The 18,479-nt window shown below is 55.7% G+C and overlaps 2 protein-coding genes across 2 annotated transcripts in view; both read right to left on the reverse strand.

Annotated features, from left to right (window-relative positions):
• The window catches only part of LOC119109932 (uncharacterized), a 39,203-nt gene extending 33,426 nt beyond the window's left edge, over window positions 1–5,777 (reverse strand). Inside the window, exons 1-10 of the mRNA XM_037233678.1 lie at window positions 5,669–5,777; window positions 4,018–4,140; window positions 3,793–3,869; window positions 3,281–3,437; window positions 2,715–2,862; window positions 2,219–2,394; window positions 1,913–1,935; window positions 1,343–1,700; window positions 745–898; window positions 270–407 (exon numbers count right to left, since the gene is read on the reverse strand). Of these exons, the coding sequence (XP_037089573.1) occupies window positions 270–407; window positions 745–898; window positions 1,343–1,700; window positions 1,913–1,935; window positions 2,219–2,394; window positions 2,715–2,862; window positions 3,281–3,437; window positions 3,793–3,869; window positions 4,018–4,140; window positions 5,669–5,694 (1,380 nt within the window). The 5' untranslated portion in view covers window positions 5,695–5,777. The remainder of the gene's footprint in view (window positions 1–269; window positions 408–744; window positions 899–1,342; window positions 1,701–1,912; window positions 1,936–2,218; window positions 2,395–2,714; window positions 2,863–3,280; window positions 3,438–3,792; window positions 3,870–4,017; window positions 4,141–5,668) is intronic.
• Window positions 5,778–9,679: 3,902 nt separating this feature from the next.
• Window positions 9,680–18,479, reverse strand: LOC119109933 (RNA polymerase I-specific transcription initiation factor RRN3). The gene is made up of 9 exons (XM_037233679.1): window positions 18,458–18,479; window positions 18,218–18,335; window positions 17,546–17,684; window positions 16,533–16,739; window positions 15,466–15,668; window positions 14,923–15,101; window positions 14,417–14,573; window positions 10,899–11,003; window positions 9,680–10,040 (listed from the first exon to the last, which is right to left on the reverse strand). The coding sequence occupies exons 1-9, from the start codon at window positions 18,477–18,479 to the stop codon at window positions 9,878–9,880; spliced, it is 1,293 nt and encodes a 430-aa protein (XP_037089574.1). The 3' UTR covers window positions 9,680–9,877.

The following is an 18,479-nucleotide window of genomic DNA, read 5'->3' on the forward strand; positions in this document are numbered from 1 at the left end:
CTGGACGTTCAGATGGCATTGTTCACGAACGCTCCCCAGCCGCGGTCATCGCGAGGCGCCGGCTAGCGGCAGGCGGAAGCTGGATACGTGGGAGGCACCGCACGCAACAGCCGGTGGGACGCGGCGCCGCGGAGGCGCACGGCGCTAGCCGCACCGGGCACCACCCGCCGGACTCGCGGCGGGCGCCGCAGCGCTCCGAGGACGCGACTGGCGATCGGCACCGACCGTCACGCGACGGACCGCGAGCGTGGACGGCGCGGGGCTCTCACCCTGAAGAGGGCGATCCAGTCCCAGGCGGAGATCTCCAGGGCGCGGTCGCACCGGTACTTGGCCACGCAGTCGGAGCCCACCAGCCACATAGAGATGGGCAGGAACTCCACGCAAGGCAGCGGCCGGCCAGAGAACACCTGCAGCACCGCACACACACTGCTGCTACAGGAGTGATCCTGAAGGGCGCATCACCGGCCCGGGCCCCACAGGCGCCGACCACGGGGCTAAGGCATTGTCAACTCCAATATACCCAAACCGATAATTACATGGGTGGAGACAGGTGGCTGGCCAGACGCTGTGTGCTTCCGTCAGCTCACTTCGATGTTCAACTCGGCACGGACAGATCAACTATCGGACACTGTGCGCTATGGTTATCTCATCTGGACAGAGACGGGCTTGGTCGGACACTGTGCCACTACGTCAGCTCACCGATGATCAGCCCGCCAGAGACCTTCCGCGGCACCGTCAGCTCACCTTGACGCGGAACTCGGCGGAGACCGGCTGGTGGTCGGACACCGTGTACTCGGGGTGGCTCTGGTAGCTGAGTGGCTCCATCGTCAGGCGTGTCTCCTCGTACACGTCCGCGTTGACCTTGTACAGGATGCGGTCGGTCCAGGCCGGCCGGCGGCTGTGGCCGATGGGCGGCGTCACGTATCAGACGACAGAGCGCCAGCCGCACCACAGCAGCCAGAGCAACCGGCAGAGCGCGCAACAGCGCCGGTCTCGGTCAATCATCAGACGACAGAGCGCCAGTCGCACCACAGCAGCCAGAGTAAACAGCAGAGCGCGCAACAGCGGCCGGACTCGGCCACCATCGAGACAATCGGCAGACAAGAACAAGCAAGCCCGAACAAACACCACACCGCAGCCATGTTACACCACAGCCCACGCTTTTTACCGAACACCCAGTGAGTCTGACGACACAAGCACACGACTTTCCTCTCGTCCAGCACTGCCCAGCATTGCAAGCGTGCCAGGAAGACCGCGGCTGCCGCCGGAGGGAGTCAGGGCCAGGCTGCAGTCTCAGCCGCCTGCCGCGGCCAGAGCGCCCCGCGCCGCGACTGCCGCTCACCTGGTGGCGTACAGGCCGCGCCGGCCCGGCACCAGCTTGTAGGTGGGCTTGAAGGTGAGCGTGGGCTCGCTCAGCTCTGAGAAGGCGTTGCCAGTGCGGCGCGCCCAGCGCAGCTGATCCAGCTCGAGCAGCGGTGTCAGCTGGTGCTCATCGGCCAGCCGGCGCGCCGCCTCGTCGTCGGGCGCGCCGCCCTCGCCGCTCGACAGTCGGAAGTTCATGTCGCCCAGCCAGATGAGGTAGCTGTCGGCCGTCGCACGATGGGACATGTGAGAACAGGCCTCTGGCCTGACCGGGCGCAGTGCGAGCAGAGGCCCGCAGCACGGCGTCACAGGGAAAATTGTCTGGGCGGAGGCTGCACCTGGGCCCGACATGGCGCATCATCACCTCCAGCAGTGACGGCCGTCATATGCATGCGTGATAGGAAAGGATTGGGCGGCATAGGATGGATACAGCATAGGACTGAAGTCAAAAGGATTCGTGTCCATGTGCACGCATTGGAAGAAGCCGCCTTGTAGACGGTTTCCTCTGCGTGCTGCGTGACTGGACTTTCGCTGCGTGTATTGTGCGGACTTGTGCGACGGCTCTGCAGCGTGCTTAAACGACCATACACTCTGCGTACACTGCGCGTGTTTCACCAAGCAGGCAACGTCTGCGCCCACACTGCAGGGGTTCGAGACAAACAGCATCCTAGCTGATCAAGAGTTCAAGAAAGCTACTTTTCGCAAAGCACGATGTTGTTCTTGTCCTACCCATCACACCAAAAACCACCGGGTTCGCACCAACCGCAAAATCGGAGTACCTAACAGCGAACCACCGGCCGGCCGACGCCGTCCCGTCCCCGGCCCCGCCGGCGGGCCGGGCAGCGGGCGGGCTCACTCGTGGTACAGTAGCTTGGGCGTGGCCGGGTGCTGGAAGTTGGCCTGGCTGAGGATGTCGGTGTAGTTCTGGATGCGCTCGGCCAGCAGGTGGTCGTGCGCCGCCAGGTGACAGTTGACCAGGCACAGGCTGACGCCGTTCAGCGAGAGGCGCAGCGCCACCGCGCCCTTGTTGCCCTGCCGGCCGCGCGCGTACGGCCATCAGGGCAGCACGCGCACGGCACCAGACGGTGCCGCGGCACCGGCGACGGCGCGCACCTGCCGCTGGCTATCGCTTGCTGTCCGGACCCAAACACCACACTCCTAGCCCACCTGGCACCGCTGTAATGAGCTACATCGGAGCCCTACAGAATGAACGTGAATTGCTTCGACATCCTCCGCCACGTCCATGTAAGCTCACAGTCCTCGAGCTCCAGCAAAAGCAAAGTAACCTGTCTATCGAGTAAGCCTACCTGCCTTCGCAGCCACCACCCCCGCTAGACGACGACAGGACTCACCCACATCCCGCCGAATCCGAGCCGGACGTACTTGTCCTCGACCTCCCTCACGTGCACCACGTGCCGGCGCAGCACGTACACGGACAGCACGATACCCTGCAGCCGGATAGTGCGCAGCTTGACGTAGCCCCGCGGCGCCAGCGTCAGCCTGCCAGCGGCCGACACCGGCCGGTCAGACGGTGGGCGGGCAGGCGGGCGGCGCGGCCACCGGTTCCAGGCCCAGACCAGGGGCCGGACCAGACCAGACCAGGCTCAGGCGGCGGTCGGCCAGCACCTCCATTACATTCGTGCCAGCTCCAGTTTCCAACTGCACTAGCTGCGCCAGCTCGGAATAGAAGAGACTGTCAAGGCGCCCGCCTTTCGACCTGAGCTCGTGTAAGAAAAACAGTGTAACCTAATTACCAGGAGCGACCGGGCCAGACATGCTGGACTAGTTGTGCTATGGTTGATGGAGTGTTGGAGGAGGAATGTAACCTGTTGTTAGAACTAGGTGAGCAGATTCTGCGGTCCGGTGGTGTGGACTTAAGACCTCAAAAGTACTGCCTCTCTAGTCTGCAACACCTGACGACTCCAGAATCTGCTGCGGTTCTGTACACTTCAGCTGTTGCGGCCAAGAGGTAATACCGTTGAACTCTTTTGCCAGCGTTTTGCGGAGCTGCGGCTTGAATGTGGTACCCATTGGCTGTAACAGCTGATAGCTGCTGCGGAAATCTGCAACGAAGTCTGCGGCCAAACTGTGGAGGGGTTTAAAGCGATATGGTAGCTGACAGTTATGTTCCCTAATCAATTGGACTACAAAATATCTCGTATCCAATTACACGTCTGGAAAACACGCCATCGTAGTTCTCACGAGGCAGGATTTCGACGGGGTGACGGCATCTGCCAGTGTCGGTGGCCGACGTTGGCTGGCTTCCTTAGCTTGGTGTTTGGTGTGATCTACACAGCTGACAGCTGTAACCTCTGTCATCGCTTCGCTCGTGCCGCACCACACGAGGCATCTTACAGGGAGATGGATATGCTGTGTGCTCCCATTGTACAACAAAGTACAGCATGTGACAAACAAATTTGGGGGACTTACTTGAACAGCGTCGACCATGGATCGTCAAAAGTGTGTCATACACGTAGTTCTGTGGCTGTGACTTCACTTCTTGACATCTGCAAAACAGCGCCAGCAGAATGAGCCACCTTATTAAGCTTTTGATCATATTCAAAGCAGCAAATCATTTTTTCATCAACACATAAATGCACTAGTGGCTTCACTGTCATGACCTGAGGAACAGCAAAGCTGTACTGGTGCACTTACCCAACAACATAGATGTCTGGATGGGATGCCTGCTTTGTGTTGTCCTCCAGACCAAGAAGTCCAGTGAGGTTGGTCCTCATGTTTGGAAAGAGTGTTGCCACATTGTATGTGACCACATGGATCCTGAAAAGTATGAAGCTTGAATTACTTCTAGCCAAAATCCTGGACAGTATGAAGCATGCAGTACTTCCAGCCAAGAACCAAACAATATATGCAGCATGTCATCCTGCCATCCTGGACAGTATGAAGCTCATATCACTTCCAACCAAGAACCAGACAATATATGCAGCCCTGCCATCCTGATACCATATCAAAACATGAACATGTGCATGATATATAGATAGATGGGAATTACCTGTGTCCCTAAGCCAGTTTCAACTGCCTGACTAATATCAAGATCTTGATATAACAATCATATAACACAATTGCAAGATCAAGGGTCAAGGTCACACCATGCTAGATCACCAGGTCACTTCATCATATGTGCTTCTGGCTTTCCCAATTCATGTGATAAACAGAGGACATTTGCCAGGGGATGTTTAAGTTACGGCTTAGTGAGGCTCAACATACACAAATTACAAATAACTATAATGCAATGCTTATAAGATAACCTTACATGACCTCTGAGGTGATCTGGATTGACCTTACATAGTGAGTGACAATGACTGGCAAAGTAAAACCAGTATATCTTCTCCACCAAAGCAACCCAGAACAAGAAAGAAAATTTCCAATTACTGCATATACAGACAGAGAGATCAGTGGTCTTTGGCCTTTGCTGATTATGACAGAACCCACTGACCTGACTTATTATAGATCATATAAGCCTCCCAGAATGTGCTTAATTGGTCACCTGTCAGGTAACAGCATTTCTCTCAGTGACAGTTTTAAAAGCTATGCCAGAAACTCTAATGTGGTTGCCTTTTAAGCTGCAGACACAGGGAGGATGTCAATCATGCCATGTCTATCAGCTCAGTCTCCCAAATGGTACAGTTGTGAAATGATCACACACAGAGTTCATTACAGCCAACACATTCTACCTTTAACTGATGCAAATTTCTGCTATCAGCCATGATATTATACTTACTAGCAGCAGGGTTAGGTATGTTAGGTTAGGTAGGTTAGGTAGGTAGGTATGAATGCTTGTCCACTGTAGCACAGCCTCAGCACTCCACTGACAGGAAAGAGAAAGGCACAAACTGGAGCAAGTTCAATACCTTATTCTCAAATTGAGTATAACTGCTTGACAGAGGCTAATGACAATAGTGAGCATCCACAACCAAATAGCAGTTCATTAAATCAAGTGGAATTAAACAGAAAGTAATTTACATAGATAGTAAGTTAAAGTAATTTACACCAGAAATTAACACCACTCAATGCAAATAATTTAGAAATAACAACACAACACAAAGCAAGAGGCAGTGACCTAAAAACAGTGCTGATTGCTGCTCGATTGTCAGGTCCAAGCAACTGTCCAGCCTCCTGATAGGTAGTGCTGGAACCTGGTGGTGGCAGAGTGCCATGAGCAGCTCACCACTGAGAGCAAACACTGCCACACCAATCAAACTGATGTTCCCATGCGGCTCCTAAATCTCCTCAAACTGTAAACCTTTATGCATGCATATCTACAGCTATTAGCTACTAAGGTACTCACTTCATGTCATCCATGGGCTGTGCCATGCTTGGGTGTTCACAACAAATGAACTGGAAGCATAAGTCCACCTGGCAAGATCCACAGACCAGCAGTTATGTGAAGCATTGTCAAACACTGTGAAGCAATGAAGGTGATCAGAATTAATAGCACATCAAACCTACTGCATAACACAAAACACTTCACATGTGGAAACAATATGGTCACATAGATCAACAACATGCCTGAAACTGTCGTGTCTGAAAACATTGGGTACATACCATATATATATATATATATATATATATATATATATATATATATATATACATAACATACTTTGTCACAGCAATGGCTCACAGCCTGGTCTGCAAAAAAAATCACATCCACAGCATCACAAATCTATGACATTGATCTGTGAACCACCCGCTAGTGTGCACCAAGCCCTACCAGTCCACATTTTATCACACCTTCAAGATGTCATGGGATTCCAAATGCTTGCAAAGCACAGTTGCCTGAAACTATGCCTGCAAAACATAATTCCAGGAAACCTTGGCTCCCTGCACACTGAAATTAAAGGAAACTGTGCACCAAACCTTGGGACAAGGTGCCTTGATTTACAGCATAAATACAACAATTTTTGTGATGCTGCTCCTGGATGCTGCCGCTGCTATGCTGGACATGATCCGCAAAATTTATTTCATGCAGTCTGGTTCACAGCTCACAGAGCCCCTCCCACATTTCTATCTCAATGCGTGAGTCACGTGCCACAACTGAGATATCTCCATAGGCATTTCTATAACATTGTGAGTGGGTGACGTTTTCTCAATTATTACCTAAGTCATATTAGCTGAATGCATTTAGCTTTAATATGCAATCAAATTACGCGTGCCACTAACCCAAGTACACCGCCAGCAGTCCCGCCCGTTAGATAGCCTTGGTCCCGCCTTGTCTGTTATTATGCGCCAAGAATGTCACTCCTGCGGCAGCCTTTCTCGGCCTATTAAATTAGGATTCGTGATGTTTGCGGGCTGTGCGGAGCTCTCCTGCGACTCCACGTAAAACCACATCACGAGACTTCTGTCAAAGTGGTCAAGAGGTAATATCCACCGGAAATGTAAGATAACAGCTTTGAGCCATTGATGCCGGTATGGTTATGACGTAATTGATCGTAGGTGCATACAAACAGATTACAGTGAGTAGGACAAAACCTGGGCAAAAATGCACTTGAGTAGAAAACGACCAAACTTACAATTTCAAACCAAGATACCCGGCTGAAATCAACAGACAGGCAGCTAGTGGATACAGCCATCAAAATGAGTCAATCATTTTTAGGAGCCGGTGGGAGTATCATTGGGAGTGGTCAGCGGCATTCAGTCGCACCCGCTGTCGTCCAGTGCCTGTTACCATGCATTCCATGCGGCAAGGTAGACTGGGATGCGTTCTGCCTCGACATTTTCTGCAGGCGGACTTTAATACGCCTGCAGAAAAAAAAATGACGAAGTGGAGCAGAAAGTGACTGAGTTTATATGTGTGTGGTGGAGTGGGGTGGACGAGCATTGCCCCCCCCCCCTTAAAACCGCATGTCATTGTCGTCGTTGCCACTGTCCATGGCGCGGGAGCAGCCCGGACTTTCGACGCCTAATGTGGCAGCTCGATAACGTGTGCCAAGCATGGCACGAATCTCGAATCGTAAAAACTTATCAGCTCACCGACCCTACGGAACAGTATGAAAGGCTGTTCGCGAGGTCGAGGCGTCGCTCCTTGTCATACTCACCGATCGTGATGGTTTCTGGCGAGGCATTAAGAACTTCGCTTTCCAGTCAGCGAAGGGCGGTATGGGTGCCACTGAGGACCTACGCATAGAAAATGCCGACGACTTGGACCGGCTCCTCGCTTCCGTCGGCTCACGCATCGCTGGCGAGTTGGCAATCTTGGCGGTTCTCCTCTTCTACCTAGGCCACCGCGTGTGACGGCTGCCAGACCTTAGATAGTGTCCCCCAACTTTGTCCGAACTATCGAAAGCTATGAACGAACTGTGATCATCCGGAGTGGTGAGATTTGATGGTATTCCAGTGCATGTCTTACGTAAATGTTTCCCTGTCCTGGGACATTTGCTTCATCTCATGAACACCTCCGTCACATCCTCTCCCCCAGATTCTTGGAAGTTTGCCTCCGTCATCCCTATTCACAAATCTAGCCCTCGTGACATCGTCGGTGATTTCAGACCTATGCCAATTTTGCCTGTACTGTCCAAAAGATAATGAAAAGGTGCAGCTGTCGTTCCGCCTCGTTTCCCAAGATCTTTTAAGTCCACCACAGCACGGAAAGACCTTGTCACTCAACAAAAGACGCCTTGATCGACACCGTGGGTCCACACTGTTGCGTGGGCGCTACGCCGGATCGACGTTGGGCTAACCGTTGCCTCTCTGACAAGGCTGTGGTGGTATCGGTACGGAATACATCCTAAGTGGTTTGAGGGCTACTTGCTGGTCGGCGGCAGGTGGTGAGAGGCGTTCGTCTCTCTCTGTCGCTGATTCACAGCGTTCCTCAGTGATGCTTAGTCGGTCCTATCTTCCCCTGCATCCCCAAGAACGCGCTTCTATCCTACCTCCCTTACGAACGTCTATTGTCTCACACCGACATCACCCTACTGCTAGATTCCGCTCATCCAGACCAGCTATCCATTTTGGAATCCCAACGGAAGGAAATCACCCAAGAGATTCAATCATGCTTCATACGACTCTTAGCACCCCCAATCCCCGCAAAACGTATCTTCTCACCTTGACATCGCGGGACAAATTAAACTCTTCACCGTCTGTGAAGGTTACTTTTAGAGGATCTTTTCCTAGAGACTGCGCATATCCTGTGTTGCCAAAAAGGCAACTCCATCCTTTTCTGCCTGCACAAAATTCGTCATCGCCTTACGCTACAGGCTAGTTAACTTTTCATTCCGTCCCGTTTTCCCTCGCCTTTCGTACTGCCTCTCGGTCTAGAACGGGCCTGCAGCGTGTCACCTGAACAGAGTGCAATAGGCGAAGGGCTTTGGGACCGGAATCGTCACCGATGCCCTTCGGCGAGACCCAATGGTGTAAACTGTTCAAGCGCCAGGCTGGCGCAGCGTTAGTGACCTTGTCACCCTCCGTGACGGCCCCGATGTATTCAGGGCCCTTAATGATCCTTCGGGCTCACCGGGCGGGCTCTGGTGGCGATCCGGTCCCTGTTCACTCTACGTACCGCTGCGTGCCAGCGTGCCAACCGGGCTGCAGCAGTCCTTGATCTGCCAGCTCTTCATCTGTCGGTGGCAAGCAGGGCTTTTCGTAACGCGCGGCCTCGCCCTGGAGCCGCCTGCCGCCGACCACCGCCACCTCTCGCACCCGCAGGGAGCTCGCACCAGGCGAGAGGATTTAGACGGTCCCGTAGCGTAATCATTGCTTGTTTGCCGTTGTATGGCTGTTATCGGCGGTTTATATTTTGATCCACTACTTTGTTGTTGACGTAGATGTGTGAATGGCGGAATGCTTGATAATGTTCGAATGTCGTCGCGTTGTTGTCACGTTTTAATATTGCACTCATCCTGTCGAAATTGTACCAAATCAAACAATAAAGCATATGTTGGAGTGATTCGCGAATAAAATGAGCATGAACATAGACATGGAACGATATCACAGTTGCATTTCTGGGTTGCAATGTTCCAAACAGCAAGCTTGCACAGGCGAACACTTCTACAAGAAAGGGCTTCCTTATCACCTGCCTCAGCATGCTGTTACACATCCCGCTTGACCCAAAGACGGAAATGGCCACTGTGCGCTGCATGCAACATACACCAACATGAAATGTTTAGATATTGTTCAACATTGAGCGACACGAGGAAAGGAAGACTCGTGACTTTACTGGGTCATCGCACTGTGGATGTTACACCAAGGTCATACCTGCTAGAATCACCGAAGACTCCTGAGAAGTCACTTTCACAAAGTTACTACACCCGTCGCCGCCCCCCCCCCCCCCTCCCCCCGCGCAGCCGTCTCCGAAATATCTCACACTTCAAACTCTATCAACTGACGCCACCGCGAGGTATACACGCACACCGCCTCCACACCGTCACACCGCACCACGAGAGCCGGCTCGAGACGGCCAGTTCCGGCATCCCCCGCCGACACTGCAGCGCGCCCCGCAGGCCGGCCGCTGACGTGGCGCAGAGCTCGCGCGCGGCACGACCCCGCACGGCCGGCGTCAGTGCTTGAAGCCCGGTGAAACGCCGTACTGAAACTCGGCCAGCGCCGCCGCCGCGGCAGCGTCCGCCTCCATCTCATCATCCGAGTCCGAGTCCGAGTCCGAGTCCACCGCACTTTCGCCCGTGTACTCCCGGTAGCACTGCCGGATGTGAGGCGCCGAGCTGCGGGGCGGACACGGGTCAGGCGCCGGACGGCCACACGCGGGGCTGTCAGGGCAGACACGGGTCAGGCAAAGGAGCTGTTCGGGAGGGCACGGGGCGGGCACAGGAGAGGTGTTGGGGCGGACACGGTCAGGCACAGAAGAGCTGTTGGGGCCGACAAGGATCAGGCGTCGGACGGCCACAGGGGAGGGGGGGGGGGGGCTGCCAGGGCAGATACGGGTCCGACACAGGACGGCTACAGGGGGACGGGGGAGAAGTCTGCTGTCAGGGCTGACCGGTCAGTGTCGTCATCAGAGCCGAGGCCGTCGAGGCAGACACGGTATGGCCTGCCACCCACTGCCGAGCTGCTGAGCTCAGTACATCAGCAAACGCAGAACTTCTGCTGACTGCTTACGAAATACAAACGATAGGATCACTGACAAGGACAGAAGAGAGGTTACCCATTTGAGGCGTGCTTGAGCAGGGTTCTTGTTAATTGCTGACGAAATGTAATCATTGGCACCGCTGACGTGGATAAAAGTGCGACTAACCATTTTACATGCATTAATACTCGTTCCAAACATTGCGTGAGTCAATTAGGGCTCTACGTGCTACAGGCAAACAAAGCACACAAAACCGTGACAGCCTCTACACGTCATCATCGTGATGTGCGCGCAATCGGCAACGAATGGCCCGGCAATAATGCACAACAGCCATAATTTGAGGCTCCTGTCAGACGCTGCACGCTGCGCAAAGAGTACACCATACGGACCACGTGTCAGCGGTGCAGGCTGGCCCAATACACGGCTGTCCCGCTCACAGTCTCAATGTTCAGGGTCGTTTGGCCGGAGTGAGCGGGTCGCTCCCGCCAGTACTCACTGCTTGAGGAGGTAGGGGTCGAACGGGAAGTAGCTGCTGTACAGCTGCTCAGCGCTGAGACGTTTGAAGCCGAAGTTGGTGCTAACGACGACCGGTATTTGTACCCTGCAGCATGGCCGTGCCGACCGTCACTCACACCCGCCACCACACCGACGTCGATGTACGAGCATAAACCAGCTGTCGAACCGATGTCACATTCACAGAATTCCATCTCTGGACATGCGAATAGCTACTACAGGGTCATGTTATCTGCGCACAGACAACACCAACAGCAAGCGACCTGACCACCAAGCGCTGTTGCCTGTCGGTGACTGGCTGAATGTGACGCAATGTTCCGGCCAAGGCAACTGCGTCGAACCTTTCCGTTCCGGAAATTGCAATCTCTCCTGTTTAGAAAGGTAGTTCGACTGAGCTCAACGTGAGCTGCGGATCGCGTCCTCAGATGTTGTGATACGGCTGAATAATAGACTATTTCCTTTGAACACAAGTACGTTGACCTCATGGCGAAACGGCGTCGCAGTTTACCACGAATCGTGTTGGCCTCTAAGGTATGCGTGTGCTTGAATATCCTCCACGGCTCCAGTCCACGGGAACTGCTACCTTGGAAATTACGCAAACGCTCTGGAGATAAACGCGGTGCTAACTTCAGTATCATGGCCAGTCTGCGGGTTCAGATGTACCAGAACGCACAGACGTACCCAGCAACAACGCCGTCCATACGGAGTAGAGCGGGCGCTCAGAGACCGCGGTACCTCGCTCACAAACTCTGGCTCGCTGTGCGGAATTCGAGAAACGGCGGTACAATGGACACGGGTCGTCACAGCGATACCCGTAAAGCAAAATACAAAACGGTAATTTAGCCTGGCAGCGCGGGGCGCCCCGGCGGGTGCCCCAGGCCAGCTGGCATGCACCCCTCGCTACCTGGCCCGTAATTAACCGCAATGCAGAAGCAAAACAAGTCACGTGGATAGATTGATTAATGCCCATGGAATCAAGCTCTATTCGGTCAGATAATTCAAGTTCCCAGATGACTTTCTAAGTCGTGCTAACTTTGCGGCTTTGGACAAAGAGATAAATTGCAGTTTTTAAACAAAAACTTCAGGTTTTTGTCATTGGTACCTTGATCACTTGGGCAGCAAACTGGGCGCCATGCAATACTTCATGACAAGTTCAGTGCACAATAGTAAATTATCAATTGGGACTGATCTAGGCAAACAAGCTCTGCATACGCCTTCGAGCTCAATTGACCCAGAAATGGCCATTGACCTGCCCGGTAATGTGTCTGATCGAGGAATATCATTTAACATGGGCGCAGCTATCATGGGTACAGCTACCACTCACAATTAACTACGACACAACATCGCCAAAAAAGTTTGACCTTGCCAACCACTCCACAAACTTTACATTTCCGTGGCCGCCGAGACCTGTCACCTAATTGTTACACAAAGCACACGTAAGCATGCCTCATCCGATACCGCAACGATGGCAGCTCGTTCACCGCTCCGTTAGTGGTCCGTGGCCCCAGAAAGACCGCCGTCGCAACGATGACAGTTCGTGCCCCGCTCCGCTAGTGGTCCGTGGCCCCAGAAAGACCGCCGCCGCAACGATGGCAGCTCGTTCCCCGCTCCGCTAGTGGTCCGTGGCCTCAGAAAGACCGCCGCCGCAGCGATGACAGTTCGTTCCCCGCTCCGCTAGTGGTCCGTGGCCCCAGAAAGGCCCCAGAAAGACGGCCGCCGCAAGGTTTCCTGTGCTCACGGCATGCCTCTGCGGATGCACGGCTACACGTGGCCCGGCCCGGTTCTTGATTGCTGCGGCCGCGGCGGCGTTTCATCGCCATGAACTACGGAATGCGGTGCAGAGATGAAATCGCCCGGCTCGGAGCGGCTCCACCGTGGGATTTGCTCCGCAGCAGGGCAGCCCGGTTCAACCTTCTGTATCAGCCGCAGCCTTGAAACCCGCCTTTCCCGAGATGCAAGCAGCACTGACGTCTTGCTTTCACTCGTGGCGTGCTCCCAGATGGAATGGGCATGGAATGGGCACGGAATGGGCATGGGATGGGCATGGAACGGGTTCGTCGTCATCTATTACTTGTGCGCTGGACAGTGCTGCGCAATGAGTAAAACATTCGAACTGGCTCAGTTTGATGGCGCGGATTGCATATCCTCTCTCCACTGAGCGCTCTACATGAGCTGCGGCCCGGAGATGCACTGACGAGCATGAAATGCTTCGAGGTTTTGGGGCCCTCAATGTCCGTTGTAACTCATACCGCACTGAACAGAAGTGCTGGCCTCACAGCCGAATGAGAACATGCTGGGCAGAGCACGAGCCTCGCGCTTTCAGGTTCATTCGCCTGACCATTAGCCAACTCGCCTTAGCCATTCATGAAAGGCAAACAGTAGCACTTTCATCGCTTATAAAAAACATCTCCAAATTAACACTCTCACAAACAAACCTACACCCAATCCAGTGATAGCAAAGGAATATGGGGGGGGGGGGGGGTGAAGCACTCGCCTCTCAAAACCTACGGCGTCGCGATAAACGACACGAGATAAAATCGCGTGTTTACCCCCTTCTCCCACTGCCTGAAAGACCCCCCCCCCATGGCACTGACTGCTGGTTATCTGCACATACGAGCAATGCAGAGCTGCGTCATGTGTCTGACTGTATTATCACGCTCGGGTAATGCGCCAGAGTTGCACCTGGTTTATGCCTCAAAAACATTTTCTGTTGACGCTAGTCTTTTCACGTCGTGTCTAAGCCTGTCAGTACTTATGTCCAGTTTTGGCAGATCTGTTGACGACCATTTATCAATCAACTCGACTCAACTGCTGCTGAGTGAATCACAAGTACAAGAGTGAATCACAAGTACAAGAGTGAATCACAAGTACTGACACTAAAACGCTGTTCGTAACGTGGCTGAGAATTACACAGCAAATAAACTCCTTTCCCATCCACCGTGATTTGGTCTTTCGACTTTCCCCAGGATAACTGTCACTGCTGAGCCCGGCCTGTGCTCGCCGCATGCCGGGACCGATGAGACCTTGTGCCAAGTAAGCCACTTCATCCTGCAGGTATGTGTGAAATGGAAGACAGCCTTGTGACCTAATGACAGGCATCAGCATAGCTATTATCCGGATTAAGCCAAAGACTGCATTCCATTAAAGATGGAGAAAATACGCGCCTACTGTCTAACTTTGATCAATTTTCTACTCTTCTAAACAAGGGACAAGTTCTGTTGCCACTTCTCAAGCCCGAATCGATCGAATCAAAAACTTGCACAGTTACACAAACGAAACGGTCTGCCAAGCGGCATGGCACGGACAGATGCTCGATGTGCGTGGTTGGCCCTGACATCAAAGGCGTAATGTCCGTGCAATATTGCGGGGACAACCGCCGCCGATCCGACCGTGCGTGCCGCCGCCGATCCGACCGTGCGTGTCGCAGCCGATCCGGCGTGCGTGCCGCCGCCGATCCGGCGTGCGTGCCGCCGCCGATCCGGCGTGCGTGCCGCTTCTCACCGGTTGTTGCGCTCGATGACGGTGTAGCAGTATGCCAGCTGGTAGTGGCGGGCCACGTTGGCGAAGTTCTTCACCACGGCCGGCAGGCAGAACCGCAGCGGGTTCAGCTGCGACGTCACCATGCGCTCGTAATTCAGCGACCTCAGGAACGGCATGTCTGTGGCCGGGCGGGGTGCGGCGACAGTCAGCTGCCGAAGACACGTCACAGGCACGCCCACAGCCAGTGGGGACGTGCACAAACAAGACCACCGGAAGGGAAACTCCAGTGCCCAGATGCACGGGTTGCATGGGTCTGTTGCGGGAAATAGTAGGTGCACGGTAACGGAACCGCTTGCGGCTCTTGCAAATAAAGCTGGATAATATAACTTGTACAACATCCTTCGCTCTCAGCTGAGAACACACAGCTGCTACCACAGCTCGTCAGTTTCAACTGCTTCGTCAGGGAGCAGCGAGAACCCAGCAGGGGGGGGGGGGGGGGGCACCCCGCCCCGGCGCAGCGCACTCACAGGCGCGCGTCGGCGGCATCTCCGTGTGTCGGAAGGCGAACACGTAGAACAGCGTCTGGCAGACGGCGTAGAACGGCCGGTGCATGGTGAAGTCGGCGCGCTCGCGGGCGGCGCCGTCCTGGCGCGTCAGGTAGCGGTGCACCCAGCCGGCCATCAGCTCCAGCGCCGGACGCACCACACTGCCGACGGCGGGGGGGGGGGGGGCAGAGAGCGTCACCACACGTCGGCTGCACGCCGAGCTGCCGGCATCGACGGCCGCCGATACGCACGGTGGCTCATCTGGTGGCATTGGGTGGGCGGCACTGCTCCTGTTCATAAACGAAAGGCTGCTTAAACACGAACATGATCAGAACACGCACGCCATCTGAAGCATCGAGGCAGTCTAGTCGCAGCTGAGGTTTTTGACCCTTCAATCCTTGGGCCCGGCACCAGCTTCGCGACGACCGCCGCACGACATCACCACTCCCCGACGGTGCACTCTGCGCCACTCCGCTTTGCCAGCGGCGGCTCACACGGCACCCGGACGGCGCGGACGCCACGTACTCGATGCTGACGATGTTGGCTCGCGCCAAGAACGAGCCGATGTAGCCGGCGGCCGCCTGTCGGAGCACGGCCGGCGAGCGGGGGTTCTCGACGCGCCGCCACAGCCAGTCTATCAGGTGCTCGGCCAGCGGCAGACGGCGGCCGGCCAGCCAGAACAGCCAGAACTGAGCGTGCGCTGTGCTCGGCGTGGGCAGCGCCAGCTCCTCAAACACCTGCCGGCCGCCGCGCCGTCTCTCAGTACCGTCTCGGTGCGGAGAAGGTACTCGGTACGGAGACAGTGATAATAAGAAATAACGGAGATCTTGCCACGGACACGGCACCAGCTACAAAGATAGTAATTAAAGGAGATAACGGCGATTTCGGCACGGAGGCGGTACTCGGTACGAAGGCGATCATGGTATGGAGACGGCTCTAGGACGGAAACGGCCATGGTGCGGACACGGTTATGGTACTGAGACGGCCACGGTACGGAGACGGTTATGGTACGGAGACGACCACGGTACGGAGACGGCTATGGCATGGAGACGGCCATGGTACGGGGACAGTTATGGCATGGAGATGGACACGGAGCGGAGACGGCTATGGCATGGAGACAGTCACAGTGCGGAGACGGCCATGGTATGGAGACGGCCACGGTGCGGAGACGGCCATGGTATGGAGACAGTCACAGTGCGGGGACGGCCATGGTATGGAGACGGCCACGGTGCGGAGACGGTCATGGCATGGAGACGGCCACGGTGCAAAGACGGCTATAGTACGGAGACGGCCATGGTGCGGAGACCGCCACGGTGCAGAGACGGCTACAGTACGGAGACTGTCGCGCAGCCGTCCCTCGGTCTCTAGAGGCCGACAGCCAGCTGAGTAGATGATCAAAAACAATGCTATTTCGGGTCTCGTTACTTCGTTCACGCCGCCGAGCACTCATCGACGACTCAGACCCCACAGAAGCCCGCACGTTTGCCATCAGCCCCTGCATACACGTCTGAGGCTTCGCACGACTGGCAGTGCTGTCAGCGCACAGAGAGGGAGCGGCGTCAGATACCGCCTCTCAGGCACGGGCGGCTGACCCTGATCAGGTCGGCGTAGATCAGCTTAGTGGCGGCCCAGTCCAGCTGCCGGTCGTCGCCAGGGTAGCAGACCGACTCCATGTGTCCCAGTACCACCATCATCAGCGCGTCGAGCGTGACGGCCTCGTCGGGCGGCGCGTCCCCGGCCGCCGCCAGACTGTCGCGCGGACACAGCACGTCCAGCTGCAGCAGCCGCCGGTACACCAGCTGGCGGACAGCACACACGCATGTCAGGAGGCACGGACCACCTGCAACAGCCGCCGGTACACCAGCTGGCGGACACCACACGCGCATGTCAGGAGACACGGACCGCCTGCATCAGCTAACAGACAGTAAAGCCACATCAAGAGACAGAGTCCAGCCGTGCCAATGGCTGGAACGCCATATGACTGAGAACATCGGCCACATCAGCTGCGCATCACTACATCGGACGCATCAGCCACACACAGGACATTATGAGACATAGTCCAGCCGCGCCAGCCACTGGTACGCCAACTGTCTGAGAAAACCACACATCAGCCCCGCACACACGACATTATGAGACACAGTTCAGCCGCGCCAGCCGCTGGTACACCATCTGACTGACGTCAAACACATGATGTCCAGCCAGAGCAGTGTGTAACACTTTAGGATTTGGGATGATAAATAATACATGGCGCTTTTTAAGAATAGTCGAAGTGGGGCTCTCAGTTTGGACTCTATTCAGAGATGACTTCGGTCTCCCACTCATGAAGAGATCCAAATTTCCGCTGAATTCGATGTCGTTCGGGGCTTTGGTGAAAACACGTCGGTGCCCGTCACACCTTTTGCTGAGGCGTTCATGGCATGCTGTCAGGGATCACAGCAGAGCTGCACAAGTCACTGGCACACCGGGTAGCGAGCAAAACACAAACACAGCTCCTTGAGTCACAGCCCCGTTACACCAGCCCATGGAGAGGCCACTCCGTCAGCCGTCAGAACTGGCCGGTTCCAGACTGGACCCGGCGAGACCGAACACAGGACCAGACACGCACCCGCAGCAGCTGCGGACGGGCCTGCGGCAGCTGTCCGGACAGCAACAGCAAGCTGCTGACGTAGGCCGCCTGCTGCCGGGCCGGCCGCTTCACGTACGGCATCCGCTGAGACAGCGTCTGCAGCAGCATGTCGAGTGCCCTGCCGGCCGGCCACACCGGCGTCAGTACACGGACGCACGGCGCCAACGCACGACACGGGAGAAAGGCGAGCCCGGCACCCGGCATGGCACCGCGCGGCGGCAGGGCCACCAGACGACAACAGAGCCACCCGATGGCCGGAGAGACTCCTGATGACAAGAGAAAATGGAACAGCCACATAGCTCTTCCATAGCCGCGTGATGGCGGGATCGCCAGCGGACGGGAGAGTTACGTGATGGGGAGACAGTTGGTGGCGCAAGACCCACTAGATGGCAGGAAAACCGTATCGTGGCAAGACGTTCATCTAACAACAGAAGAACCACTTCACAGCCGGAGAGCTAGCGGACGGTGGCGACAGCCCGCCAACAGCGCCTCCCTGCAGCACCACAGCACACAGCGGGCGGCGACAGACACGCGGTGCGGCGCACTCACGCAGCGAGAGCACGCAGTCAGCGAGGGGTGAGGGCCGGCCCAGCCGCGGGGCGAACCGCCGTCACGCGGTTCCGCGCCGCCGCGGCTGAGGGCACAACTCACAGGGGTATGATGCGGAGAATGCCGCAGAGCGACTGGACGGCGAGCGCGTGTACGCAGCGCTCCTCCTCGGACAGGTCTCCGGCGAGCGGCTCCTCCTTCAGCGGGTCGGCCTCCGACACTGCAGGGCAGCGCACCCACCCGTCACCGGCTGGCACTGGCGAGTGGCCCCCCAGCTCCGGAGAAGAGCCGCCACAGGCGAAAGACAGGGCGCCGGAGTGACTTCACGCCCACCACACACACCTCGGTAGATGAAGTTGAGCAT

Source organism: Pollicipes pollicipes, unplaced genomic scaffold (assembly GCF_011947565.3).
Source record: "Pollicipes pollicipes isolate AB1234 unplaced genomic scaffold, Ppol_2.1 Scaffold_7231;HRSCAF=8579_pilon_pilon_pilon, whole genome shotgun sequence".
Classification (NCBI taxonomy): Eukaryota; Metazoa; Arthropoda; class Thecostraca; order Pollicipedomorpha; family Pollicipedidae; genus Pollicipes; species Pollicipes pollicipes.

Coding starts and splice junctions, on each gene's coding strand:
- LOC119109933 (XM_037233679.1), bottom strand. CDS start 18,479: ATGCTCAACTTCATCTACCGAG. Junction 16,740..17,545: donor CCCGTCCGCAGCTGCTGCGG/GTGCGTGTCTGG, acceptor GCTGTCCGCCAG/CTGGTGTACCGGCGGCTGCT. Junction 11,004..14,416: donor GTCATCGAGCGCAACAACCG/GTGAGAAGCGGC, acceptor GCCATGCTGCAG/GGTACAAATACCGGTCGTCG.